This window comes from Rhipicephalus sanguineus, chromosome 4 (genome assembly GCF_013339695.2).
Source record: "Rhipicephalus sanguineus isolate Rsan-2018 chromosome 4, BIME_Rsan_1.4, whole genome shotgun sequence".
Lineage (NCBI taxonomy): Eukaryota > Metazoa > Arthropoda > Arachnida > Ixodida > Ixodidae > Rhipicephalus > Rhipicephalus sanguineus.
In genome coordinates this window covers 81,876,326-81,904,229 of record NC_051179.1, presented here as the reverse complement: position 1 = coordinate 81,904,229, position 27,904 = coordinate 81,876,326, and the positions used below count along the sequence as shown (strand labels likewise).

At 45.5% G+C, this 27,904-nt stretch overlaps 2 protein-coding genes across 2 annotated transcripts; both read left to right on the top strand.

Moving 5' to 3' along the window:
* Nucleotides 1–11,082: 11,082 nt before the first annotated feature.
* LOC119390323 (Fanconi anemia group J protein homolog) lies at nt 11,083–17,686 on the top strand. Its single transcript, XM_037657918.1, has 4 exons — nt 11,083–11,113; nt 15,952–16,082; nt 16,229–16,293; nt 17,083–17,686. The coding sequence occupies exons 1-4, from the start codon at nt 11,108–11,110 to the stop codon at nt 17,340–17,342; spliced, it is 462 nt and encodes a 153-aa protein (XP_037513846.1). The 5' UTR covers nt 11,083–11,107; the 3' UTR covers nt 17,343–17,686.
* Nucleotides 17,687–18,083: 397 nt separating this feature from the next.
* LOC119390322 (N-acetylglucosaminyl-phosphatidylinositol de-N-acetylase) lies at nt 18,084–27,063 on the top strand. Its single transcript, XM_037657917.2, has 7 exons — nt 18,084–18,553; nt 19,707–19,806; nt 21,131–21,221; nt 21,813–21,880; nt 22,387–22,418; nt 22,512–22,642; nt 26,666–27,063. Exons 1-7 carry the CDS (start codon nt 18,322–18,324, stop codon nt 26,786–26,788), a joined length of 777 nt encoding a protein of 258 aa, XP_037513845.1. The 5' UTR covers nt 18,084–18,321; the 3' UTR covers nt 26,789–27,063.
* Nucleotides 27,064–27,904: the final 841 nt, after the last annotated feature.

The following is a 27,904-nucleotide window of genomic DNA, read 5'->3' as shown; positions in this document are numbered from 1 at the left end:
TGAGACCGCGGGAACGCGTGTTTAAGAGTACTGCATCTTTGTTTACCTGCCAGCCTGCTCGTTCGCCTCGCTTCATCTGCGCGCCTACCGGGACGCCTGATAAAGCGCAACGTGACATTTCTTCAATCACAAGGCTGGGTCACAGCAGAGGTGGTGGGCACCTAGCTGGTCTTGGCTTGCCTAAGCTTTTCTAAGTTTTGCTAAGAGTTGCTAGGGGCCGTATTCTCAAACGATGGCAAAAGGCGACAATCGCAAAAGTATCGCCTTTGGGGTACTCTGATTGGCTGTTGAGCAAAACCGGAAAAGTGAGCACCGTCACGTCGACGTGACGGTGCTCAACGGCGCTCCTGACATGCCTGGAATGAACGAACACGCCTTATCACCGTCTGTTGGTGGTGAAGTCTAGCATTTCAGTGACATAAATGGTGGCTTCTAGTATTGAATTCTCAGTGGATGCGCGCAGCATTTTATACGCTGAAGCTTTCAGCGAGCATTACCTTGGGGTGTTTTCAGTACTCGTCCCTTGTCAGCGCCTGTTTTTTCGTGGTTTGAACGTTCCAGAAACAAGAACTGTACGTTGCTCGCGTGGTTCATCGCGCGCCGGCAACAAGTTGAGATGAGACGATGTCGCTGCGGCGGCACACAACAGCTGAACTCTCCGAGTATGCTGTGTTAAACTCTCAACGAAAATACATTTCACACAAAGTTCCATTCTTGAAATAAACTGTGCATAAGTAATTGCACAAAAAAAATGTTGAAGGCACTTTCAACAGGTCCTATATTTCAAGTAGCCACCGCCAAGCCTGACCACTGCATAGAAGCCGGCATAAGCTTGAAAACGTCACACTAGGGTCGCTCTGCGCTCTAGAGAGCACGCGTCGGAGTATACGAAAGCGAGCACAGCTGCGCCTCTAGCGGTCTCCTATCATACTAGAGCACACGTCGGAATGGAGCGAGCTAAGGTCCCTCTATTTTTTATAGGTAGCGACAACTACAAGCGCGCCCTCTCGAGGGGTCCAAGGAGCAGCGATAGCAGACGAGCCGCTCTCTCTCGCGAATATTGCGGGCGCCTGAAACCGAACTCAGTGCTCGCTTGAACCACTAAATTACTAACATTTGTTGCCTAAGATGCTCATCGATGATCAAACTACAGGGACAATAACTTTAACGACGACGGAGCCGTTAAATGTTGAAATAAAATGCGTACGTTTCCGAAGCAGGTTCCCCCCAGCAGCTGTCATGCAGGGCATTTATTTTTTTGTTCTTTGCATATTTTGACATTCAGCATAGCTTGAAGTGCTGGTGGTATTAGGGCGAGCTGAAAGTGCTTGTTTTCTAGTTCGAATAAAATAGGCAGGTTGTGAGTGGCTACTTTCGGAAACTTCATTGGGCACCTAGCGCTCTTGTAGTGCGCAACGGAAGAGACGCGCTATTATATGTTCTACTGAGTTTGTCAGCGTTTGGAAGCCTTCCCACATTTACATGGTATTTTTAACTAAACTTATTTTGTTTATAAAGTACTCCTGTAGGTTTACTTAGGAAAAGAGAAAACAATCCACAAATGCAGTTGCACTGCATTTGTGGAATATCAGCAATGAGAGTACCTATCAAGATTTAGGGAATATAGCATGCCCACTAGTGTCTCGTCCATTTTAATGTTTAACTGTCTGTAAAGGGACACTAAAGGCAAATATTATGTCGACGTTGATTGTTGAAATAGCGGTCCAGAAACCTCGTAGTGCTACTTTTGTGCCAAGGAAGTGCTTATTTTGAAATAAAATCACGTTTTAGTGGTCCGCATCTCGTTAGCGCACTTCAAATCACCCGCCTGAGAGTGGTCGTTCTCACGTCACTGTTGCCGTGCCCAACATTGCCTGCCTTTACTGCACACTGGCGTGCACTGGCGGCGTGCACCATTTGGGCATCCGGCAACATCACATGCATGCGGCATTTTGTCAAACTTTCTGCTGCTGATGCTTGTTCCATTCTTGTTCCATTCTGCGCATTGAAGGGCGAAGAATGTTGTCAGTGATAGCTCTGTGGCATTGCGCAGAATGGAACAAGATTTCCTGCAATCTTTTTTGTAATCTCGAGAAGGAAATGAGGATGCGAAGATGACACACAGTAATAGCATGCCATGTTTTGTGTTTATGCCTATATGGTTAGTTCGGTTGATGTAAAGAGCGATAGTGATATGACCATGTGACCGCAGGAGTGTATATATTTGAGCCTCGCTTTGGTGATTAAAAGAGTTGGTAGTCTAGCCGCTTTCCTGTCTCCTTCACCGTTTCCTGTGTTCGTCTGTTTTCGGCTGGTATAATTCCTTGATATCAGGGAGTATCGCCTGCAGTATCGTTCATCGATCCCTTTTGGAAGCTATCTGCGCGATTTTAATTTTGTAACGATTATGCTTTACAACCGAAACTGTGCTATTAGTTAAGCCGATTAAGCTCGAGCTAGCGCTGCGCCTGCGACATAAAGGACAGTGGCGCGAGTACTGTTTACTTACGTGACAATATATGTATTATGTCCAGCTGGATGCGTTGCGTCAAAATAAATCTGGGGACATCAAACACTGAAATTAAAGCACGAGATTCTGGCCAGCTGTTGAGGAACACCATACCATTTATTACCTTTTGAAGACGAGATCTTGAAGGTGTAGATGCCATCAAAAGAACTAAAGCCTAATACTACGTTGAAAGTGGCAAAGCATGCTGATTGCTTGTGCTTGAAAGCACTACTTGCACTACATTTTCGTCAAAGGAAATGCTCAAAGGTATGAAGTGCACCCCCACACGAAGCTCACGCATGCTTTCAACCCAGCTGCGTGTCACGCAAATTAGGTTCGTAAAATAAAATAGGTGGGCATCACACTGCAGAATACACACACTTAGTGTACTTACTCGCGCATTTTCACTTGGCTCCTAGTTTTTATGCTCGAATCGCAGTTATCCACTTGGGGCGAAGCTGAAAACACCGCACCGGCACTATTCCCGTGGCGCGTCGTGATCGTCGCAGACAACGCCAAGTAATATCCTCCTGTTGCACTGCTTGTTTTGGCATCCAAAGACGACGCAGTAGTGCCCAGACGAGCTCTTATACGCTGAAGCAGCGTGAACGGGTACTTTTTCGCACTTTAAAGTCTCAGAACTGCAGCTTGCCCTGTTTACTTGGTGCAACCCGCGCGCGCCTTGGCAGTCTTGGTGCGAGAGTATCCGTTCGGCGCGCCAGCAGCCTGGGTGCGAGACAGGCGTTCTCTGGTGTATATTCATGGCTGAAGTTTGTCAGCACTACCTTTGTTTTGCTGTCACGCAGCTCGGCTATACTTGCGACGCAAATTTGACGATTCAGGTGCTGATCGCCCTCGATGACTCCTTCAAGGTTCGCAGATTTTTCGGTGTCGACAGAAATAATGACGCTGTAGCGCGGTGGAACGGTCACCCGCTCTTCTATCACATTCAGTGCATGGTTCCCTGGCGTCGCGTGGGGCGGGAGCGCTTTGTCTGAGGTTAGTGTTATCGACTCAGACCTCAGGTCGATGATGGCGCCATGGTCACTTAGGGAGCCCATTCCAAGTATCACATCCCTGGAGCAGTTTTGTAGGATTACAAAGCTCGCAGGATAAGTTCGGTTATTGATGGTGACTGTCGCTGTACAGACACCAATCGGTGTTATCAGGTGGCCTCCAGCTGTCCGGGTTTCGGGTCCACTCCAAGCGGTCTTTACTTTCTTCAGCTTGGTGGCGAATGGCCCACTCACGACGGAATAGTCGGCCCCTGTGTCGACGACAGCGGTGACGTTGTGGCCGTCGATGAGAACGTCGAAGTCGCTAGTCCGTCGCCTTGCGTTGCGGTTAGGTCGTGCCGTAGGATCATGGCTGTGTAGATTTGTTCCGGTGCTTCCATGCTGCGTCGTCAGGTCTTCTTCGGTCCATGAGGTTTCGTCGGCAGGGCTTCGTCTGCTTCGCGTCGTGTTCTGCAGGTCTCGATGCGTTGGCGGCGGCGGCGACCGCGGAGGATCTTCGGCATTTCATTGTACAGCAACCGCATCTCCATCGGTTGCTGCCCTTAGTTTCCGGATACGGGCTAGGTGACCGGCTCCGGTTTGGGCCAGTGTACTGCCGGCGGTGCCGTGGCATGTAGCGGCCGGGCGACGGCGAGCGGGAAGGTCGTCGTTCTTGCCACTGTGTTCCGGTGAGATAGTCATCGATGTCGCGAGGCCGTTTGCCTGGCTGCGGGCGTGGTGCATTGACGGCGAATCCGCGTAGCCCCATCTGTCGGTACTGGCAGCGGCGGTACATGTGGCCGGCCTCCCCGCAGTGGTAGCAGAGCGGGCTGTTGTCAGGCACGCGCCAAATGTCTGTCTTCTTCGGCATGTATCGCTGGCGGCCGATATGACGTCTGTGGTGCCGGCGGTGGTGCCTCGTGGCAGAATTGCTGGGTTGGCACAGCGTCTTGACGTCGGCGAGGATGGGGGGAGGGGGGGGGGGGGCGTTGGGCTGAAAACAGCGGCATAGCTCATTGCTTGCGGCTGCGCTGACTCAGGGACGCGCAGCGACTGCTGGATTTTTTGTCAGACGATGTCTGCAATCGAGGCATCTTGAGGCTGGCACGACGGGAACATTCGACGAAGTTCTTCGCACACTACGGCCCTTATGGTCTCGTGCAGATCGTCGGAGCCGATAGCTTGAACCGCTGCGCTGTCTTTGATCAAGCGGCGGTTGTATTGCCGGGTGCGCATTTCCAACGTGCTCTCGAATGTTGTGGCCTCGTAGACAATTCTTGGACTGCCTCGAGTGGGTTCCGCATGAGCCCAGCGAAGAGCTCTTGCCTTACTCCTCACATGAGGAAACGAACCTTCTTCTCCTCGGTCATGTTAGGGTCGGTGTGGCGGAAAAGCCTGGTCATTTCTTCCGCAAAGATCGTCAATTTTTCGTTCGGGAGTTGGACCCATGTGTCCAGTAATGCGGCAGCCCTTTCCTTTCGCACGACGCTTGTGAACGCTGCGGGGAAGCTGGTCCGGAAGATGTCCCACGTTGTCAGGGTAGAGTCCCTGTTCTCGAACCACGTCCTGGCGCTGTCTTCCAAAGTGAAGTACACATAGCGTAACTTGTCGCTGATGTCCCAGTTGTTGAAGGCCGCAGTCCTCTCGTATGACTCGAGCCACGTCTATGGGTCCTCACATGATGATCCCCGAAAGATCGGCGGCTCCCTTGGCTGCTGCATCACGATCACGGGTGGTGGCACAGTGGCTGTCATCGTTGCCGCAGTCGTGGTCCTGGCCTTGGTCTTCCGAGTCTTGTCGGGTAGAGGCCTGTACTCCGGTGGTAGACCTTGTTGCCTACGGCTAGCTCGCTGGTCGTGGTTGGCGTCGATGTCTTCTCCGCGCTGTGGGCTGGGTTCACGGCTTGACGGGGGCGTCCGGTACATGACTGAACAGCACCTCCACCAGAGGTCACGGGATCGTGTCGTCGATAAAGACAACAGCTGGCATGGTCAAGAGGAAACTTTATTTGGCCGAACTTGTGGCCGGGAAATGAAAACTCAAACTACAGCAATACACGCTGTACACTGGTAGCGGCGAACTGGGCGTCGGCTGTCGAAAAACTGACAAGCGGTGAAGCTTGTCGGTATTTATACATGTGTCATTGAATATTCCAGCGTTATCGCTGGTTGCCGTGCAAACTCTAGAATAAGCTTAAGTGTTCGTGTCTTGCGCGCAATCTTACAAAACGATCTACAATAATCTGGAAGCTTCTCGAAAAAATGAGGCGCGGTTTGCACTGAATGTTGCTGACAGTCTTTGTGGGCGAAAACCGAATGCAGCAAAAGTGATAATAAGAAACGCCCGGGGCAATATTCTTCCGCAAAATGAGCATTTTGAATCGGTATTGAACGTGTTTTCGTGCTTTCCATAATGCTTTGCTCAGTCTAAGTCCAATATATTGATACTTAATGAGGCTGTCAGTTGTACCGTCATGTCGAATAAAATCAACCTACTAAAAACCGGGTGGTTGTACCCGTGTCAGTGCTGGGCTTGATTGATGTGCCTATGCCACACCGACGACAGATGGGTAATTTCAGTTGAGCCCAACTCCGATAATATTTTTTGATCAACGTGGAGAATTTCCACTCCGACATGGTAGCAATCATTCATGTGATGGAGATGACAGCATATAATGGCTACCACTTTGATCATGATCTAATGCCATAGGATCGGGCTCGACGGTGATCAGTGGCTGTGTGACAGGTTTGATAACAGTAAATTGATGATTAGCCACGAAATCTAATATCTAGCTTGGGGTTATCACAGGTGATGGTTGGGGCTTGCTTTCCTGTGCGGTGTCATCAGCGATGGCAGCACTTCTGGTCATCACTTATATACATGCACGACTGGCTAAAGCAAGTTTGGATGTACAGCAATAAACCAATTGCAACAGCCACAGATAACCATAATAACAACTACAGTTAAACCTCGGTGATACAATCATGGCAGGTACGAATTTCCGGGTGATGAGAACTTTTCTGTAGACCCTGCCAAGGCCCGTTAGCCTGCATTGGGCTCAGTCATGGGCGCATTACCAGTAAAAAGTAACAGTGTTACAGTTACAGTTACAGAAGTTCAAAAAGTAACCTGTTACAGTTAGTCTGAAAAAGTAACATAGTTACTTTCCATTACTGTACAAAATATGTAATAGATCACAAACCAAATGATAGGATTTATTTAATGAATACATACGAAGGCATGCGCGGGTAGTCAAAATTGCACGTTGTAAAACCCTAGACGAAGGAAACCTAAAAGGTGGCCCAACACTAGCCTTCTTTGTGTACGCCTCATTTTGTTGCATCAGTGTTTATTTGTTCATGCACCGTTGGTGAAACGTCCATTGACAACATCCATTGTGTCTGTTTCCTATGTTTCAAGGTGTATCAGACCCTGTTCGGAGGGCTCTGCGTTTGCTAGCCGCAAAGCTCTTCGTGGAACATGTGTTCATGAAAATCTACAAGCACGATGCGGGGATTGCAACGTGACTTAACATCGGCGAAACGGGCAGGAAAGGGTCGTCAAAACGGGATATTGCTAAAGCAACTCATGCAACATGTTCTAAGACTGAGCTTGTTGAACGCTGCTGGACAACTGGACATAGCTTTGACCTAAACAATGCGATGACGCTGGCTCGCGAACGAAGTTGGGGGTTTTAAAGCGGTTTTAAAAATTGCTTCGCTAGTTCACGGTATTTCTGGCTCTCGACCATTTTGCAGTCTGCTGCTTTCTAGCCGCCTGTCAAACACGATTAGCTCGGAGCCTCGGACGAAAAACTTGGCATCCTGATGATTCACCGGTACACCAAGAGCAGAGCTAACAGCTCAAGTGACCAAAAGATATATATGTCGAAAAAAACAAAAAAAAACTGATGTGAACTTAGTCTTAGCGACCTCCCCACCCAAACTGCGAGGGAAGCGGTGTTGTGGAAAGGTGAAAGATGGAGAGGAAATGGGAAAGTATCTGTAACGCTATTTCCCGTTACAGTTACTGTGTAAAAAAGTAACAGTGTTACAGTTACGATGCATCTAACTTAAAAGCAACTAGTTACAGTTACACGTTACTGAAAAAAGTAACTAGTTACCGGTAACGCATTACGAGTAACTTGTTACTGCCCAAGACTGATTGTGCTAGAGTACAGTTGTTGCGAAGCAATTTTCACCCAGCAACGTTTGATACGAACGTACACTACCGCGCAGGTACGAACAGGTGCTGCCCGCACTGCTGCGGGCTTCTTCGACCTTCTTCGAACGGTGCCCCACAGACAATCCCCGTTCTCTCTCCTTGGGTTTTCGCCACGGCTCGGGCCGCGTGCCACGAACCCCCCTCCAACCACTCCCGTACGTGGACGTGGCAGAGGTGCATACCATCGCGCGCATCGAAACTTTCCATCCTTCGGCAAGTGCCTCGTGCCCCTTCCTCATGACATAAGTAAACAGTAATCAACATCTTAATGCGCCCTTCTGCAAACTTAAGCAGCTGCGTGTGCTCGTCGGGTGCCGGAAGCCTCTAGTCTGCCTTGCTGGCGTTTTTTCCATTATCGTACTCTGGGTGCTTCTTGGGACACTATGCAATGGTGACGTCAGATTTCTTTTTTCGACGTTAGGCTGTGTCGATTATCACCAGCTTCATAAAGGAGCACTGACATCAAATTTAAAAGTCGAGATGTGCCCTTCATTCGATTGCTCGGTATGCATAGGTCTCCTTGGCCAAATTTGAATGGTGTCCGTCGCGTGGAAGTAATTTTATTTCGAGGGCAAACAGCGTACGAAAGCTCAACGGAAGATTGATCACGCTGCGACATCGACACTAGTGCTACGTAACAGGTGTGATAGATTCCAATCATACCATACTGAGTGACGATACGCTAGTAACAGTGACGTCAACGAAACTGAGTGTATTTGTGCCGCCGACGCCAGCGACGCTCTCACTGGCTCTCACTCCCAGCCAGTGGCTCTCCTTGCTGTCCCGATCCGTGCCTGTGATTCCTCGTGTCGTATCGACTGATTTGTCGTGTGATCCTCAGTGCGAGTGCGATCAATCGGAGCGACTACGTGCCAGCATGTCGGGGAACCGCTCTGTAGTACGTACCTGCTCGTTGAGGCGCGGAAAAAGCGGAAAGTGCGTGGCGTTTCATTACACGTACGGTACACGCCAACACGACCACAAGCTATCGAAGTAGAGCTGCCTATAGATAATCATCCCTAACAAGTAACACGTATGTAGCGTTATTAGTAAATGTTAGTTCGTCCGTGGACTTCCTTGCGCTAGCGTAATACAGTAAAAGCTCGTTAATTCGACTCTAGTTAATTCGGAAAATCGGTTAATTCGGACACGTCATCTGGTCCCTGTAAATACATGCATCACTCTATGAGACTGGGCGCTCGTTATTTCGGACAGATTTGACCGCAAATCGGATAATTCGGCGACTTTCGGGCCGCTGGCGAGGCTCGAAAACGACAAAAGAACCATTCGGAACAAGAGTGAAGCCTCAAACGCAGCATCGCCATGGACATCAATTATCGGCTTGGCTTGACTTGAGACTGGTTGAACGCCTTTTCTTCGCGCGTGATAGCGTGTGGGGCGTGTGGGTTTGCGCGGTGTCATTTTTGTTGCTTTGTTCCCGTTGGTGTGCTGCATCGTTGAACGCCGTTTTATCGAGGAACAATTCAGTACGGCTCCTTTAGCTTGATCGTTGCTGGTGCTTTTGTGCTGACTTCTCGTGTGAACGCACTCTCCGCCGATGGCAACGCCGGCGAAGCGGCCCAAGTACGAGGCCAAGGACTTCACCACCAAAGTAGAAATTTTGCGTGCCCTGAAAAATGGGCTCTCCCGGCAAGAAGTAGCTCCTGTACCATGACGTCGGCAAACAATACGACGCGAGTCTCCTGAGCGCAGTTAGCATTCTTCGCGTATGTGTGGCAGAACACGCCTGCGCACGCCATTGCCAACTGTTTCAGGCACAGTGGCTTTGTTGTACCCGACTCCAGCGATGCCGCAGTGGCCGAAGTGTCGCCGAACGACGGTGCCGATGACGGGCAGGATTTCGGAAGTGTTATGCCTGATGCAGTGACACTCGACGATTATATCGGCATTGATGGCGTTGCCACTGCCGGCTCTCTGACTGATGAGCAAATCGTCAGGGAAGTGATGCATGGCGACGAATCCGAGAACGAAGAGCCTGAAGAGCAGCAGCCACACTATGAGCCACACAGGCCCCTCGTACTGTGAAGGAAGCCGCGGAGGCCCTCGTCGTCCTTAAAGAATTTTGTTTGGCACTGCAGACAGCATGCGAGCTGCTGAGCATCTTGAAGGGCTCAGAAAAATTGTGTCCGCGTGAATTTCTGCTCGAAAACAGAGACGCATCCGCGATTACCATGTAAAGTAAAGGTATGCTGAAAAAACTCTTGCATTTATTGTGTTTATTTCGACCATTCGATAATTCGGACATTTTTTCCGGTCCCTAGAAATCCGAATTAACGAGCTTTTACTGTACGAAGTTTTCATCGGGGACACTCTACAAAGAAAAAAAAAAGATGGAAATAGCAGTGAAAACATTGTACTGTACATTTTGTATGTTGTCAAATCGGTTAAGTAATAATTAGGCTGGGGCAGTGACAAATTACTGACAACATAGCATCACTCAACACACTTCACTTGAAGTGTGTTGAGTGATGCTATGTTGTTCTTACTGAACTACGAGTTCACTCTTCGCAGATGTTCACTGCAGAGAACAGATTGATGAACAAGCACAAGATATGTACTCTAAATGCCAGCCTCTTTATGCCATAATGTTTCTTGTGAAACAGTCATTATTTCTTGAGCTTGTTCATCAGTCAAAACGTATTTTTATGAAATGTGGCAAATGTGAATAAGGTGCAACACTGACAAAGCTTCTCCTCGTCTGTGGAATCCTTTTGAGCTTCTTCCAGTAATAGAAAGAACTGAAAACTAGTATGTGATAGCATTTCCTTTGTTCAGTATTGAGAATGGTGTGCCCTGTATCTTTGGGACAATTTTCTAATGGCAACAGCAAATCCTGAGACTGCAGCTAGAATGCTTGCACAATGCTGGCATAAGAATTGGCGCTGTATAAGTTGTAAGTCAGGAAAAATTTTTTTTTAAAGTAAAGTGATCTGGTATATGTTCATGAACTTGGAATTTCGTGTTGCAATCCTACGCTGTTCGCTAACATAAGTGAACCTGTTGTAGTTCACCCAAAACATATGTGGGCTCGAGTTTTCAGGTCTGTAAATTTTAAGCTGTACGGCAGCTGTTCTTTATTAATATTTTTTTGACTTAGAACCTTTCGGTTTGTAAACTTCTACAGCTTCCTGTTCATTATTTCACTGGTTGCTCTGCTTTTCTTTGATGATTTTCACATTGCTTCCTTAGCCTTGCGTTCAAAGATGATTGAGTTAAAAGAGTTACGTTTCACTCTTATTTTCTATGTAAGCTTTTGAATGCAGATTATTAGCAAAGGCGCTGTCCTCACAATCTCAGGCCTAAGCTGTGCTACGGTTTATTGTTACAGATTGGAATTCCATTTCCTAACGTAAAGGATATGCAGGTAAGACATGGTTTGTTTATTTTTTGTTTCAACGAAACCAAAGAAAGCTATTAACTAGGCTTGTGCGAATATTTGAGCACTTGAAATATTCGAACGAATATTACAGTATTCGAATTCGCTTCGATTCGAGTTTAAATTATTGGAAATTTCGAAGTATTCGAAATGAACAAATAAGTGTATATTAGTCCGCATGTAACCCCCTGTAAAGGTGGTTTCACCGCAGTGGAGGGGTGCTATACTGTGAGTACACCTTTCCAGGGAAAATCTGCACTGCCGTGAAGCCCCACTTCAAGGTTAAATGAACATATTACCCTCACATCGACTCATCATTTTTGAAGTTTAAAAGCTTGTTATACCGGCTTATATGCTCTAAGTATAGTAAATTTTAAAACATATAATATTTCACAGGTTATCACTCGCATTCTACCGAAAGTCAAATCCTGATACTATTCAAAGTTGCTTGCACTTCCTTTGAACCAAGAAGAATGGCATTTGCACATGCCTTGTTTGCATCATTTCACTGTTCATTACTCAACACCTTATGACTGGTGCAGCATAGCCTTAGTTGCTTTTGTGCCATAAAAACTGAATTAACTAACTAGCCTTGTTTCAATATGAAAAAAATATTGTGCAGGTTAGTTGGGTCATTACAAATATGCACATTTTTCTTTATAATATGATATACATATACTATTCGAATTCAATTCGAAATTTTTCGACCAAATCCCTATTCGCTTCAAATTTCCTTTGAACCTAAAATGTACTATATTCGCACAAGCCCACTACTATTAATGAATAACTTTCCTTGGTTTATGTCCCAGGCCTTTTGATGGCCAGCAGCATTTCTGTGTAAATTGTACAGTACACCGTCAGCCTCTCCAGGGGCGGAACAGCTGCACCATTGTGTGCCAAACTTGTTTGCCTGCGCCATCGTGCGCCGAACCACTCCTGTTGCGCCATACTCATTTATTAGTGCCGTACTGCGCCACAGCATCCAAATTTAGCCGCAAGGTGCGACAGCCATCACGCTCCGTGCCCGGAAATGTGCCTGAAACATGGTGTTTTCGGTTTGACAGGAACGGTTGTAGTTTCGGTTTCATCAAGGCTGTGATTGGCTGTGGAGGTTGGCTCAGTAGTCACTACGCACCACGGAAGAAAAAAAAATTAACATAGGACGGAGGTTTCACAAGTGTTGGGACCAAGCACTGTCTTTATTGTTTTTTTTTTTGCATGTGCTTTTTAAGCTCATTACATCAAAGTGGCTTGTATGAAAAACTAAACTTTAATTGAGAGGAATGGTCTTTTGTGTCCAATACTGCACAGCACCAAAATAACAAAACACCGAAATTATTTTGCTGTTCTTGAGAGGTTTAACCTAAAAGAAAACTTCCAGGGTACAAGTACAGTAGACTCCTGTTAAACGAAAGCTGAAGGGACCAGGAAAATATGTTTCATTTAACAGGAGTTTCGTTTACTGAGAGATGAAAAGGGGTGCAGAATTCAAGCACAAAACCAATCATGTTAGAGGCAGTTGTTCCATTTAAGCAGCAATTTCATTTAAGAGAGTTTCGTTTATTGAGAGTCTACTGTATATTCCCCCAGCCATTGTACTACCTAGCACGACTGCAGCCATTGAGAGAGGAACTATATAAAACAGAACGAAAAGGACAACATTAACGTGTGTACATAGCTAAATAAGGCTATTGCACAATTTAGCTTAGTGTTGCCAAATGCAGCAGTGGACAAATGATGCTTCACAATTGCTGTGAAACGGTGCTACATCTGCTCTGAACGGTCTTTCTGACTGCTCCAAACTAGCTTGAAAAGGTCTTTCTGGCTGCTCCAAGACATCTTTCTGAATGCTCCAAGCCTGCTACAAAAGGCACTTTTGCCTGCTCCCAGGTCTGCTCCCAAACCCCTGTACCATGTTCCACCACTGCCTGTCCATTCGGCACTCATTTTGGCACGCATTCCCTTACACGTGGTCCACTTGCTACCCATCACGTAATGTATCACTGTACAGCAAACCTTGTTGATCTGCACCTGCCAAGAACGTCGCATAACTGTGCACTGAATGGTAGTAGTACGCAGTAAGCGCCAAGCACAAATTTGCATCTACTGTCGTCTGCCACCGCTATCTACGAAAACGTAAATGTTGCCGAAAGTGCCCTCTGCGAGGCCTTTTATTTTGTTTTATCAAAGACCAGAAAGAATTCCAGCTCTCTTGCACATTGCGTCACCACCATTGCGATAATGTACAATGCCGTGGTGATGCCAATTTATGGAGAATTTCGGAGAAGCTAGGAGCAGACAGACTTGTCTGGCTTTCTCCTATGTGTGTATGTGCATATGTGCAGTGATCTGCTACTGAGCAAAAACAGGCAGCATTTCTTGGAAATGCAGTTATCTGCTGCCATGTGAAGCTAATCATTCCAAGCTGGTTGCATGCACCGTGTTGCCTACTAAGGTCACATGGTCACTGCCAGAGCGCTTGCTGGGCCACACGCATGCATTTCCCATGGAAGTGTTCGTACCTGCTCTGCACCTTATCGTGCACTGGCATAACAGGTATTTTATTAGGTCTAGCTGATTTTCGTTTCTGCAAGCGATGTGCTCCTTGCATTACCTCGACACCTATAGCAACACCATACTAGAGGCGGCACTGAGCAGCAGAGCAGTGTGTTTGGGCTGTCACCAACACAAAGCATTAGGAACGCTTGCAGAAGTGCCAAGCAAGTAGCTGAAGACACCTATTGGGATAAGGTTGTCGGTGATGAGTTGCACTCGTGCATTCTTCGGTGGCTGCCGCAACACCTTCCTGCTTTTTTAAAGGAGCACTGACACCAAAACTTTGAATCTTGTTTTTTCTGTTGCGATAAGTAGTCAACGACCCACTTATCACGGCTGGAAAGCTCGAGCGCGCGACTGTTACTTATTTGGAGACTGTTTTATAGCGCCCAGTCGCAGCTTCGGTTTCAGAGAGCGCCAAGGGAGGCGGGACCCAGAGTGGTGGCTATGTAAACATAGCTGGCCACGTGAGCACACAAAACCACGTGCACATGAGCACCGCGTCGACAACTCTTTTCAACAAAGCCTTCCTGGGTGCTGCTACAATGCCCTCTGAGGCGTTGTAAATATGCGTGACCCCCTTGAGATGCACTGCCGATGCGAGGACACCAGCCTTTATACTCCCGTGCAAGTCTCCCCTTCTTTCCGTTGAAAAGGTCTGCTAGGAGAAAGTGGGAGAGAGCGCCCGTAACAATCGTGGCAGCCAACGCAAACTCGTGACGCAGGTGGCGGTTGGTTGTTTACAAGAACACCAAAGGCGCGTTTCGCGTGGAGTGGCACGACGCGCACTTTAAACGTGATTTTAAATATGTTCTAGGCTATATTATCCATTGACATTTTGTAGATGATGCGTGTGTGTCCACACAGATCCATCCCACAGGTTATCTCGCCTTCGAAATTTTGTGTCGGTGCTCCTTTAATAGTTATCTGCAAAGGCATCGCTTTAGCCGTGATGATGTCGGTATCATTGGTCGACACGCCTCAACACTTGGCGAAAAGAAAGAAGACTTCTTGTGGCACATTTTGGTGTTGACACTTCGTGTTTTGAGGCACCTTTATGCAATAAAAATGGATTGCAGTATGCACCAATCGGTAGGCACATTACGACACATTACGGTTTAAGCATTCAGCAAGTGCATTATGCTCTAAGGAGACACATTCAGGAGTTCATTGCAACTACGTTTTGATAGTGAGTACGGTTAAGCCGTAAATATGCATAAAGTGGGCACATATTAACAATGTCTTACTGTACCGTGCCTGCTCTGGTTGCTTCGCGTCATGTACTCATGTGGCTCAACTGCCAAACCACCCATGGCCACGCTTCATCATTATCCAATGCTTCCTTTACTTTTCTCATTACGCTGTCATTGCTTTCGGCGTAGCCAATAGCAATGGTAATGGGGACTTCCAATCTAGGGAAAATTAAGTTATGCAGTCATTACGATTATACGGCTCCTAATTGATGTAAAGTGTGTTGTTAATCTTTGTTGCATTGTCTTACCTGCAAGCTTTTCTGTCATTGTTGCAGAGCCCAACACACAATTTTTCAGTCTAAATCTGCACAAAAGTGAGGCAAAGTATGTTTGAGTGGACTGCAAAGATGGCTGTATGCACCTGTGTAAGGGCTGCACTTCTTTTTGCAATCTTGATAGGTGTGGGTTGTCCTGCATTAATTGTTTTTTATCCCACGCACGATCTTCATCGTCTCCTTGGATCATGACTGTGAGCGCTATTGCCTTAGTGATGCATTTTGCTGCACCACGAAAACGCTAGCATGAGGACATACACAGGAACATCGTGTGCTTGTAGTTCTGTATTAATTTGCGCTCACACTGCAATCCGCTAGCCTCCTGGTTAGCCTAGATCGTGGAAATATGACATTGAAATGTGGCATGACAATTCGCTCCAGTATCATCAGTAGCGAGCCACAATCTACCTATCGTAAACTGGGCTATGCGATGCTGACTTTTACCTCATTTTCCTCCGCTACCACCCGTGTTCTACATCCATGTGATTATTTCGCTCATGAAAGCTGAATTTTTGGGTCACGCTTACCACACCACAAAACACTAACGTGTTGCTCTAGTTCTCCGCATTATGTATTCGCTTAATGCACCTGAGTTTCTTGTAAGCTGAACTTGTTTTTTAGTTGTATCTGTCCGAGACACTGCATAACGTAAAGATTGCACACTGCACAGTGTTTCATTTTCTTGCTTTGCCTAAGGTGTGCAGGGTTTGTTATTGGTGCCTGCTCCTCTTTTTAACATTAGGTTGACCTGAAACGCAAGTACAACGACCAGCAGCTCAAGTCTGGCAGACCAGTGATGGGTGGAAATTCTTGGTACGAGACGCAGGCGTTCCGTGCCCTTAATCAGGCCCTGGGGAGATGCATTCGACACAGGTAACTTTCTGTACTCCGGTTTGTGTAGACGTTGTTGCTCGTGCAAGTACCACCACTAATTACCAACTGCAACAGTTATTTTTTTAAGTTAAGGTGTTTGCAATCTGTCCTTCCCTCACCGTTTCCTACTTTTCTTGTTTCTGCAGGGACGACTGGGGTGCCTTGATTATAATAGACCACCGCTTTTCGCAGCAACCAAAGTTTCAGAAAGGTAACAAGCCAATGGGTTTATCATAAAAGAAAAGCACTGTTAAAGGGGTACTGACACGAAAATTTTAAGTTTTTTTTTTTTTTTTTGCGTCAAATGAAAGACCAAGTCCTCAAAGCCTAGAAAATGTACTGTTAAGCATGCAGTGCACCATGAAAAATTAGTTACACGTTTTTAAAGGCTAGTTTCGGTTTCTACTGTACCCTTGCATCACAACATGGTATGAGCTTCTCGTCCCGTCCTCACACAAGATACTGTGACATTTCCACGGCCGCCCCGCTGCGTGGATTCGTTGGTGACACACAAGCAGCCATCTTGTATGTTTTGGTACCTGACGTCATCACAACTAGCCATACTAGTGCGTGAAGTCACTAGAATAGATACTGTAGCCTGACGTCATGCTAATATCGATGTCAATAGATGCGCCACGTGAAAATTGTCTTTAATGTCTAAATAAAATATAAGCATTTCCTGAGCTTCGCAGTCACTCAGAGCTCTCTCTGTATGCAGGAGTTTTGTATGGTGAAGTAAAGCCAGCTTCGATAATTGGTGTCAGTACCCCTCTATGCCGTAAACTATAGAATAAATTTTTCTGAGGTAGAGCTGGGGGCAATGAGTTTGTTTTATTATTTAGCAGCACTTTTTCCCAATTTGAATGGCACGTTCGCTTTATGCGTTTCCAGGCTACAGTGTAGTATTTTCCACGGTCCTGTGATAAACAAGTTAGAGGGGTTCTACTGTAGAAACATTTTTTTACACGTAGCTGACAATGCTTTTTACTCTCTGTTCCAGCTCTGTCAAAATGGATTCGGGAACAGTTTCAGTGCTTTCGGTACTACAATGAAGCAATGGATTCCCTGAAAACATTTATGGAGGGCAAAATGAAGAAGTTGTCCTCTCCGCGTTGTAAAGCGGAACCACGTGGGACAGGCCCTTATGACTGTAGCATGTTACCGGCAGGAGATACATCAGGCATGTCTGTCGACCAAACGGAGCCGATCGAACTCTCTGATGACAGCTGTGAAGAAATGTTCACGTCAAGCCCATCTTGATGGGGTCTTCACGGGACCAGGCCGTGGTCATGTTGTTATCGTGTCCATTTGTGGCTGCAACAGTGACTAGATCTTTGTTGGAATTGACTCGGACCAACGGGTGTGCATAGTTTGCCCAGAATGTAGATATTTGTACATTGGGAATGTTTGCAATGAGAAGATTTGCTATTAGTTAATTTAGCTGTTTTTTAAATGACATTTTTAAAGTGGATTTTACAAGTGCATGAAATCGTTGTATAAATTTTTGACCATTAATTTATACAAATTTATCTTGTATGTCGATTCCAAACGGCCTATTTCGAATACTGGAGGCATTTTTTTATTAATAAACGGTTATTACTGCATTTTTGTGTCGAGGAATTCACGGCTGTAGCACAATCCGCGTCAAATGGTGATATAAATATCACACCATTAATTTATACAAATTTGACCCGCACATCGGAGTTCTTATCAGAACAAAACTAGACGCATTAAAAATAAATGTAATCTATTGCATTCTTGCGTCAAGCAATTCATGATCTTGGCGCACTCCGTGCGCCGTAGCGTATGCACCGCGCACTAAATGGTCAAACATTAATTCACATCTCAAAGGCTACGCATTTCTACGCTGCAGAAACCGGAAATGCGTCGTGGCCGCCATGTTTGATAAATCGTGTCTTGCGTTTCGCTAGGTTTGGCTCGCAACCGCTCTCGAGTCTGGCTGATTGAGCGACGGCCATTTTTGAAACCGAGCCGGAGCCCTTTCTCGCGGCGTGTTTTTTCTCGCCAAATGCTTCGCTTTGAAAGCGCTGTCGGCACTTTTTTTACGCTGCGGTTGTGGCAAACCGATGCTTGCGTGCCACGAAGCCCACACTGGCAATTGCCGGTTAAGTATATCACTCCACGTAGCCTAGCGAACGATGAACGTAGCGTTCAGGTCTCGCCTTCTTTCGACGACTGAAGGACGGAGGTAGAAGCTGTCCCGTGCCCGGCGTCAACCATGGAGTATGGCTGGTGGTTATCGTTCACCGTTTTCGTTGTGTCGGTGCTGCTTCTCTTTTACCTGTTCGTATGCAACGTGTGTCGGCTGAGGACGCGCAAGAACATCGGTGCAGTGGGTAGGGTGCTGCTGGTAATAGCGCATCCGGACGATGAGTGCATGTTCTTCGGTCCGACGGTGCTCGGGTTGCTTCAACGGAAGTGCGAGCTCTACCTCCTGTGCCTTTCCAACGGTGAGCCGCCGGAGCGGCGTTGTGCTACGCTGTGATGTCTCTACGTGGTGTGTGTGTGTGTGCGTGCGTGCGTGCGTGAGAGGTTTGCGTGCAGTGACTTTTTTTTTTTCTCTCCTAGCTCCGGAATGCCGGCCTCAAAATACGCAGGAATGTCTGAGCGAACGTGGTTCTGGAACCTGTCCAAAAGTGCTGACGCGAATACTTTACAAATTAGTAAGCTTGCGAAATCTGAGCTAAGCTTAGCACTGTGCGTAACAGCTGACAGGTTCAAGTTAGAAGCGTCGCCGATCGCATTGCCTACCGGGCTTAGCTGGATGTGTGTGCGTGTATGTTTCCGGAAATCGCGTTTACATGCGTTTGAATGACTGCAGGAGTGAGTCTTGCCTCAGCTAACAAGATCGCTTGTGCGCCTGATAAAATGCATTAAAGCGGCTAGACCTTTTTTTTTTGCACTTTACTTACTACTAGGCGTTTTTAAAACTGCGAAAAAAAAAAAAAGGTGGCTCAGGGCTTTTTTAACTAGGTATTTTTCTTTTGACAAATGCTGTGATTACTTGATAGAAATGAGTTTTTTGGTTATACAGGGTGCTAGATTCCTTACCAGTATTATGGTTTTGACTTCATGTCAACATTTTCATTGACTACTCGAAAACCCCATGCCAGTATGTTTTTTTATACTTTGAAGCAAGTTTATTCTTATTCAAGGAGTAAGATAGCGAAGTACAGAGCCAGTTTAATTTACTTCTTTAGGCCAGTCACATGCACAACTAGGTGCTTTGCTGTGCTACGCCTTACTCATCTTTAGATTCGCAGCCTGTCTATTGATAGCTTGCAAGAGATGTCATGGACGCACACCGTGGTGGCTTAGACGGCGTCAAGGTAGTATAATAACGCAGTGATTGACCTGCTTCAGTGTGATAACGATGTCGCTGGAACGTTATTGGGCCTCTGTGCATAAGTAGCGAAAGAACCGGCGTGCGATGTGCTGATAACACTAACGTGACATCACAAAGTTCGTATCCCACCATGTTGGTGCCCAAACATGGCTGTTTCAGTGTGATGTGAGGAGTTGACTGCAGTGTGCCTTTACTGTACACTGTAGAATGTGTGCACGACTGGCATTACTTAACACAGTGTGGGCACTTGCTTGCAGGCAACTACTACCGGCAAGGTAGCGAACGGAAGGAAGAGCTGCGCAGTAGCTGTCTTTCTTTGGGAATCCCCAGTGAAAACTTGGTCATAGTACAACACAGGTTCGTGTCATCGAATTCATCTGACAGTGGTCACGGAAGTGGCTGTGTAAAAGCTGTGTGGAGAGCACAGAAGTACCGGATACCTGCTGTTGGGCTAGTTGGTTCGTATTACTTGTGTAGACCAAAAAACGCTATGGTCGCTTAGAGCAAAACGACGAAAAAAAAGGGGGGGGGGGAGGAGCAATGGTGCTCCTCTTCCCTCCCTTTTTTCGTTGTCTTGCACTAAGTGACCATACCGTTTTTTGGTCAACACAAGTGTGTGGAGAGGTTCTGAACATACACTGTGGAAAAACACTTAAATGGGCCCTGCAACGCTTTTCCAAGTACTTATCGAATGACCTCACGAGCGGAGTTACAGGGATTCACCGCATACTGTAAGCACTTTCTCCTTTTGGATCAGCGAGCTCTCTGAAAGCTACACGAAAGTTTAGGGGTTATGACAAGTTGGGGGGTCTGACAACTGATCTCGCCTTCAACATTTTGTGTCAGGGCTTAAGTCAGTGACAGTATTATTCTTTCAAAGCTTTAGTTGACATTTGTCTCTTGTGGATCAAAAAAAAAAAAAAAGACAACTAATATTACAGGGCCATTTAACCACCTCTGAAATTTGGAACTTGCTTTAACCAAACCTTCAAATTGACTACAATATGCCAGAAAAGCCAAAAATTCAATAATTCCGGGCATCCTATGCTCGTCTCACATTTTTTCCAATCCCATCTTGGTGCACTGGGTTGTCTACAACACCTCTGTCCAACAAGCCACAAAGGCACCGCTGCTGAACAACTCAAAGATAAATTTGCCAGCCGATTATGTTCACTCGCTACCATGACGTCCTAGGGGCAAACTTCTGTATCATATTTTCAGAAACTGTGTTTCCGAGCACAGATGGCAGGCTATAGTGTGCTTTTTTATTTTTTTATGAGAACTAAATTTGTGCTGGTTTATTGGGTATAGTGGCGTGGCTGTGCTAGGAGATATGCATGGTGCTGCAGCTGCATTCGTAATGACAATATTTATAAAAGATTTACTTCAGCTCATTCAATTATTTTGCCTACGGAGACACTGGAATTCAGTATCAACATTTCGCAGTGCAAAAATAGCAAATAAAGAAAACACGTATACATAACTAGAATATGTCTGATCAATGCAGTTAATACGCAGTATGTATAAATGCAGAAATGGTGATGTAAAAAAAAAAGCTTTAGGGTCCTAGGCCACCTTTGGCCCACTAATTGGTGGCTGTACATTTTACTGCTTATTAATTACTACTTCCAAACGGCACTGCCTCAGCAATTTCAAATTGCGCTCCTCATTTCTCTTCTAGCAACATGCCTGATGATCCGGAGTGCATGTGGAATTCAAACCTTGTCGGCAGGATCGTGCAGAAGTATGTGAAGTGCCTCGGTGTGGACTCAGTAAGTCTAGCGAACCAATGCAAATCTTAAAGGGACATTAAAGAGCAAAACGATTTTTTCTCGCATTAGTGAAGTAGTCTTCCACGATACTAAAAACACCACGCTTGCTGCGAGAAGACGCTTAATAAGCGAGAAAACGCGCAAAAAGAAAATACAGGTGGCAACGCCACCTTGGAATTCCCGCACCATTTGCCGTGACATCACATATTTTTGAAAGCGCCTGCTTGGGCCTACGTAGTTCCTAATCGGTTAAATCGAAGTACATTGTCCTCTGAGGGGGCCAGAGACTTGAAATAGCGAGTTTGTGGAAATTTCGTCGAGCCAGTGGCACCAAAATACGTTAAATGCTCTTTGAAACCTTTTACGTCACGAATTACAAAGTTCGGCGCGAAATTTAAAAATGAAACTTTGAACTTGGTTTTCTCCTCTAATAATAAACCTATAGTGGTGAAACAAACTACACAAGAGTTCTCCGAGCGCACTTTATCAATCTAAACCAATTCACTGTTTCTCTTTAGTGTCCCTTTAAAGCCAGAACCTTATTCGCTTTTGTCATTGCAAGATTTGTGCACTAATACTTGTGTTTTGCAGGTCATCACGTTTGACCAGTCTGGAGTCAGCGGCCATCTGAACCACATAGCTGTTCACAAGGGTGTTGTGTAGGTATTAATGTCAAAGAAAGGAAGTTGGTGATGTCACATGTTTTTACTAATCTCTGTTCCCTTCTTGTCATCAACTACTCAGACCACTGACCATTTGTGAAAACAAAATAGAACTTGAATGCTAGAATTGTTACATTATTTTGCACTTGATATCTTTATTGATATCTTTATGCTTTCCATGGTTATGGGATCTGCTGGCATATTGTGATAGTTCAATTCCAAAATGAGTAATATCATTCATCTTACAGTAAATGATCATCTAATTCTGATAATAAAGAGTGCTGCTAAAACTGCTTACGAAGTAGGAGAAAAGAAACTAGAATTACAGTACTAGAGCCATTACTGTATCTTGCTTTTCATTTTATCTCTGCTTTCCATTGCTTCGGCATCTGTAGACGTCATATCATAGTTGACTCCCAAGCCATTATCAGTATTCAGCTTGCGCTGTATTTCATGATCTTGCGCGTCTTTGTAACGATTGTGTCGTCATTCTTGTCTCGTAGGGGCATACTAAAGAAGGAACTCGCACCTTCAGGTAAGTGCGGGACAGCGCAATGTCAATTAGAAAAGCTCTCTCAGGATGTGCGTCCTTAATCACATTTTGCTTCTTTCCTCCCCGAAAACACAGGCTGCAGACTTTTCGTACTCGAGTCCGTGAACAAGTTGAGGAAGTACGTTGGCTTGCTCGACGTACCCCTCAGCTACCTCCTCTCGGAGCATGCCTACGTGCTGCCCTGGAGCATGGTGTCCCTCCTAAAAGTAAGTGTGATCTCGCGAAGAAATGGCAAGTTGGTGTGTATTCATTTCTTGGAAGGAAAACAGCCCATGAAAAAATACAAAAAGAGAGGGAAGACTCATAGCACTGTGTGTGTCTTCCCACTGTTTTTGTCTTCGTTTCTTGAGTGCCTTTTTTTTTTCTTTGAAGAAATGAATATCACGATGGTGCAGCTTTAAAGCTTAAAGGGATACTGAACAAAAATTGGAAAACCTGACGAAAACAGAAATTCTATTCGGAAGAAACGACTGTTCCGATAAACAGAGTTTACTTTGCGTATTTTTGAACAGTTGACTGTATTTTTCGAGGATTGCCAGCGCACGGCGGTTGCACGCCAGCGTGAGCCGTGACGTCACATTCACCGCGGTGCATGCAGGGTGCCCGTTTTCCTGTCCTCCTCTTCCCTTTCTCCACCTCTCCTTTGCATCTCACTCTCCTCCTTCCACAAAGGCGCTGAGGCGTTCCCCACAATTTAGAGGCTTTACACCAGCCGGCGGCACTGTTCACTACCGGTGCCGTTCGTAGTGGTTCTATGAAACGTAGTGGGAGCCAAGCAGGTTGAGATACGTGGCTGACAGCTGGCATTGCTGGCATGCCTGTTTCCGATGCATAAAACATCACCTCCTCTAGTGCACGGTGCAGCCACTGGAGGCAGCAGTTTGTGAAAAACGCATTAAATTCATTATTTTCCTCTAGGTTCTGGCTGAAGTGAAGGTTGTGTCTATCGATTTCAGCACTCTTTCAGTTTGGCTGAAAATCTTGGCGGCAATAATTTCGTTCAGTGTCCCTTTAATTGTGGCACGTTTTCAGTGCCTTTTGTAAAGCCATGTTACTTGAATGTACCTTCACATCACCCCATGGCACAATTAATTACCTATTGCTCTCATGACCAAGCACTCTTCCCAGTCACTTTGTTTGTGCTGCCAAGTGAGATTTTTGCCGCTTGCCATTCCAGTTTGAAGTAGAAGCGAAAGCGTCACAGTCTAGCCATTGAAGATTGCAAATCAAAGAAAGAAAAAGCATTGAGTGAGATATTGACAGAATAGAACACAGTTGTACCTAAATTAAAGGCTGCCTTTATTCAGTAGCATACAATATGACACATGGTAGCGGAGACCAAGCACACCAAGTTAGAAAAGAAACTAGCAGTGCGACACGCAAATCATGTCTGCACGCTTCACACTAGCGTGTCACATTTTGTAAAGGTTACACCAACATAGTCATTGAACTATTTGTCTATCGGCAATCGCTGAAAGTGGGCACTGTTTACACTGAAGGTGAGGCTTATCCTTATGTTGAACTTTGACAGTGAACATGCTAGCATGCTTCATTTATTGCCAGGCAATTCATAGGTTTGCGTTAGTCATGATATCTGTTCTACTTGGAGTTTCTGCTGAGTCATTGAAATGCTGGTTATCAAAACGATAGCATTTCCCTTCATTATCACAGCTTTCCTTTTTCTTTTAGTATCAAGGCTCATGTGTGAAAAAGTAGTTGAATTCACTCACTGACCTAACAGGAAACCTTTTCTGCGACGTTGCTTTCCACTCCGCTACCGCAGGAGATTGTGTGTACAAATTCTTTCCTCGCGCAGCATTTCACTTTCCATTAAAGGTACTCTGACCAGATGAGATAGTGTTAGGGGTGTGCGAATATTCGAAATTTCGAATATTTTTCGAATAGTGTTTGCTATTCGATTCGATTTGCACTGGAATTTCACTATTCAAACTTCCCAAAAACAAATACAGTCACTGTCCAATTGAAAGTGACCCCTTCAGATTTTCAATATGCTTCACCTCATTACACTCTTGTATTGCGGCAAAGCTGCCTTTCAAGCTCTGTTACGGTTGAACTTAGCCAAGGCACAGTCAACGTCCTATTAAAAGTGGTCCCTAGATTTTCAATATGCTTCACCTCATCACACCCCGATATTGCGGCAAAGCTGCCTTTCAAGCTGCGCTACGGTCGCAAATGTATTAACTCAAGAAAACGCTGGTTCCAACATGGAGATGAAAGATGTGGCAGAGGTGGGGGCTCAATTAATGCTGTTTTGGACCTAAAATTTGGGCAGGAAGTCCAAAAAATCGGAAGCCGAAGCTTTTTAGCCTCCAAAATTTCAGATGCTCTTATATATCGACGTCTACAAGGCAGATTTGGAACTCCGGACTTGAAGGGTGCACACCCTTGTCTGCCACATCAATTGGGCTTCCACAGAGGTTGAAAGAGGAGGAGAGACTGAGGAAATGGCATCTTTGCCTATCACGTGTAAAGTGTTGTCGGCAACACTTTGGTTGCACAAAATCATGTACATAAATAGAATTCGGCCTCTACATTGCCTCATTCTTGATAAGACAACTATGAAACACCACCCCGCCAGTGCTTCATCAAACTAGCGGAAAGAAACACTTTCATGTTGCTATCTCATAAGAATATGCTTAAGAATCCTCTCTTAACATTTCTTTTCTGCAATTTCGCTTCGAAGTATTAGAAAAATATTCTAGAAATATTCGAAAATATTCGATTCGATTCGCACTCATACTTCAAAATTCGAATTCGCTTCGCACCCAAAATATTGCTATTCGCACAGCTCTAGATAGCATACATCTTATCTCCTCCCTTTCTAATGCCCTTTCCATTAAGATTGCTCGAACGAGATAGTGGAAGATAGCACAACTACGAACTCGAGCAGATAAAGTATGCCATTTTGATGCAGTAAACAGGAAGTTAGGATGATGCATGCCACAATATAATCATCCAACTGTAACATAGTAGTTAAATGTAGAATAATGCACATCTGTATTCGCCAAGGTTATCTGTCTAATTTACAGCCTTCTACCATTTTTAAGCTGTACAACTAAAATAATCCAATTTTTCTATGCTTGCGCACAGAGACTGCCATTGGTATAGCTACACATGTAGGAAAATTGGTGAGGCTTAATGAAATTGATATTATCAAGTGACAACGCGATAATAGTGCTGTGATTTGAAATGCAGAGCGAGAGAATTTTGAATGTCACGCTGCAGTTACTAAGCTAATTGGAGCCTCCAATAAATGCAACACTTTTGAAAAGTGGTATGCGACTTCCGAGCCTATTGCTGTCGCACACTACCCACACAATGTGCCGACTGTACTTGCAATCTCTGAAGCTGATCCTCATACTGGATTTCTCTGCATACCACCTCCCTTGACCACGGCAAGGACATAAAGCTGTGTCTGTTTCTTTCTATAAATGGCATTGCTGGAATTGGGTGCATTAGAGGTGCCTACACTAGTGTGTGCTCACCACTGCACAGTCTGGCAGCAAGCATCGTGGTTTAACAATGTAGTACATAGCAGTGAATGAAAAAGTCGAGTAGCTGGAGACATTACACAGAAGTACAGTAGTCTGATTCACTTTCCGGGCTGCAGTTCATCTTCTATTGTTAACGGACAGTTCTGCATTCCATTGCGGTATAGTAGTGACTGGAACTCCCCAATGCTACAGAAGAGGCGCCATCAGAATAAATTTAAACAGGAACATGAAATAACTGATCAGAATGCCTGTTACGTCTCATCACAGAGAAAAGTGATGAGCAATCACTTTGTAGCTGTTTTATGGTTGCGGAGTAGTGGAGCAGTCCGAAGTAGTACATGTCTCGGGGTCTGAATTAAGCTACTGTTACAAATGCTGGCAAGTCTTGAAATGTATCGGCGTACTGGAGTTGTTTCAGAATTCTTCACATTCGAATTGGTGCCAATATGGCACATTTGAACTTTTCCCACTAAGCACTGCAATATCATTTATCTGTCACATGGCGTGGAAAGTCGGGAGCCCTTATCATTTATTTGTCACATGGCGTGGAAAGTCGGGAGCCCTTTAAGCCAATTTATACGCCGCTGTTCACTGTCGGTCGTGCAGTGAATTGCGTGCATCCACGAAGCTCTGACTCAGCACTGCCATGCACTTGTGCGACACTTTGCTGGTCATATTGTTGCCGAACTTAATGCGTGTTATGGGTTTCTGCAGGTTGCACTTGGCAAGCACAAGAGTCAGATGCTGTGGTTTCGACACCTGTACAGCTGCTTCTCTCGCTACATGGTCATCAACACACTGTCAGAAGTCACCGTCGATCAGAGCAAAGACAATTGACGAGCTCGTCTTTACCGGCAAGACACGGAAACGTATCTCCGTCCCGTTGCGCCTTTTCCATAGTCAACCAAGTACCAAGGGTGCGTCCTCCCACTTAGTCGCAGTATACTAGTAACTCAAGATACCGAAGTTGCCACCGCCGTTTTGTGGTGGCCGATGCCATAGGTTAGTGCTATTGCGTTATATACACGAATCGATCTCTCCGAAGTTTTGAGCTGTGTCATGTTCAACTATGTTTGAGGGTGATGATACAATAAAGTGCTCAATATTTTTTACACGTTTCTTAAGAACTTCTTGTGTTGCCTCATTTAATTCCAAAAAAGAAGTTGGTTTCTATGTTTGAAGATGCTAGGGAAGCTCGTGCACTGCTCAATCACATGGTTTCTTGCGAAGCGAGCGTTTCAATCCAATTATTTTATTACAAAGCATGCTTTCCAGTAAACAGAGTTGCAAAAGCTGCAAGTTCTTCGAGGATTGAAGCCTGCAATTTGATGAAGCGTGTCAGCCTTTCTTTGTGGCATTTCGTTGCAACCTGGCAAACATTTGGCCCTTTTTAATCTTGGCACAGGGATGTTTACTGCTGTCCATGTTAAAATTTGCTCTTTGATGTTGACTCGGGCATAGTACTATGTCCTGTATTTATGCAAGAGTGGAATCGAAAAAAATTTGGGGTTTTTATATCCCATAAATTATAAATTATAATTTGATTGTCAGATAAATCGTAGTGCTGGCTCTAAAGAGTAATTTTTAACACCCAGAGTTTGTGCATCGAAGACTTCGCATAGAATTGTTGCTGCAGTCCGTAACCATCAAAATGCAGCTGCTGTGGCATCTACAACTTCGTGTTCACTAGTGCAACGCTATAGCTCTTAAGCTACCACGGCAAGGTGGAAGAGTGGAACACCAAAGAAGTTGTCGAAACCATAGGAACAACGGGAATGTAACAATGGCAAAATATCCCCAGGTCATAAAGCTATCTAGCAGCAATGCCTTTGCCAGACCCACACTTGTGTTCAAACATAGGGGCGTTGTCAGTTTTTTTTCTTCTCAAGGAGTTGTATCTGTCGCGACAGAAGAGGCAGTGATGCGCTACATTGCGGCACTCACACTGCCTCA

Bases quoted from the DNA above. Each gene is read 5' to 3' on its own strand.
- LOC119390323 (XM_037657918.1), top strand. The intron at 16,083-16,228 runs GTAACTTTCTGT...TTGTTTCTGCAG, and splicing joins GGGAGATGCATTCGACACAG to GGACGACTGGGGTGCCTTGA. The intron at 16,294-17,082 runs GTAACAAGCCAA...TCTCTGTTCCAG, and splicing joins GCAACCAAAGTTTCAGAAAG to CTCTGTCAAAATGGATTCGG.
- LOC119390322 (XM_037657917.2), top strand. From the start codon at position 18,322: ATGGAGTATGGCTGGTGGTTATCGTTCACCGTTTTCGTTGTGTCGGTG. The intron at 21,222-21,812 runs GTAAGTCTAGCG...TGTGTTTTGCAG, and splicing joins AGTGCCTCGGTGTGGACTCA to GTCATCACGTTTGACCAGTC. The intron at 22,419-22,511 runs GTAAGTGCGGGA...CCGAAAACACAG, and splicing joins GAAGGAACTCGCACCTTCAG to GCTGCAGACTTTTCGTACTC.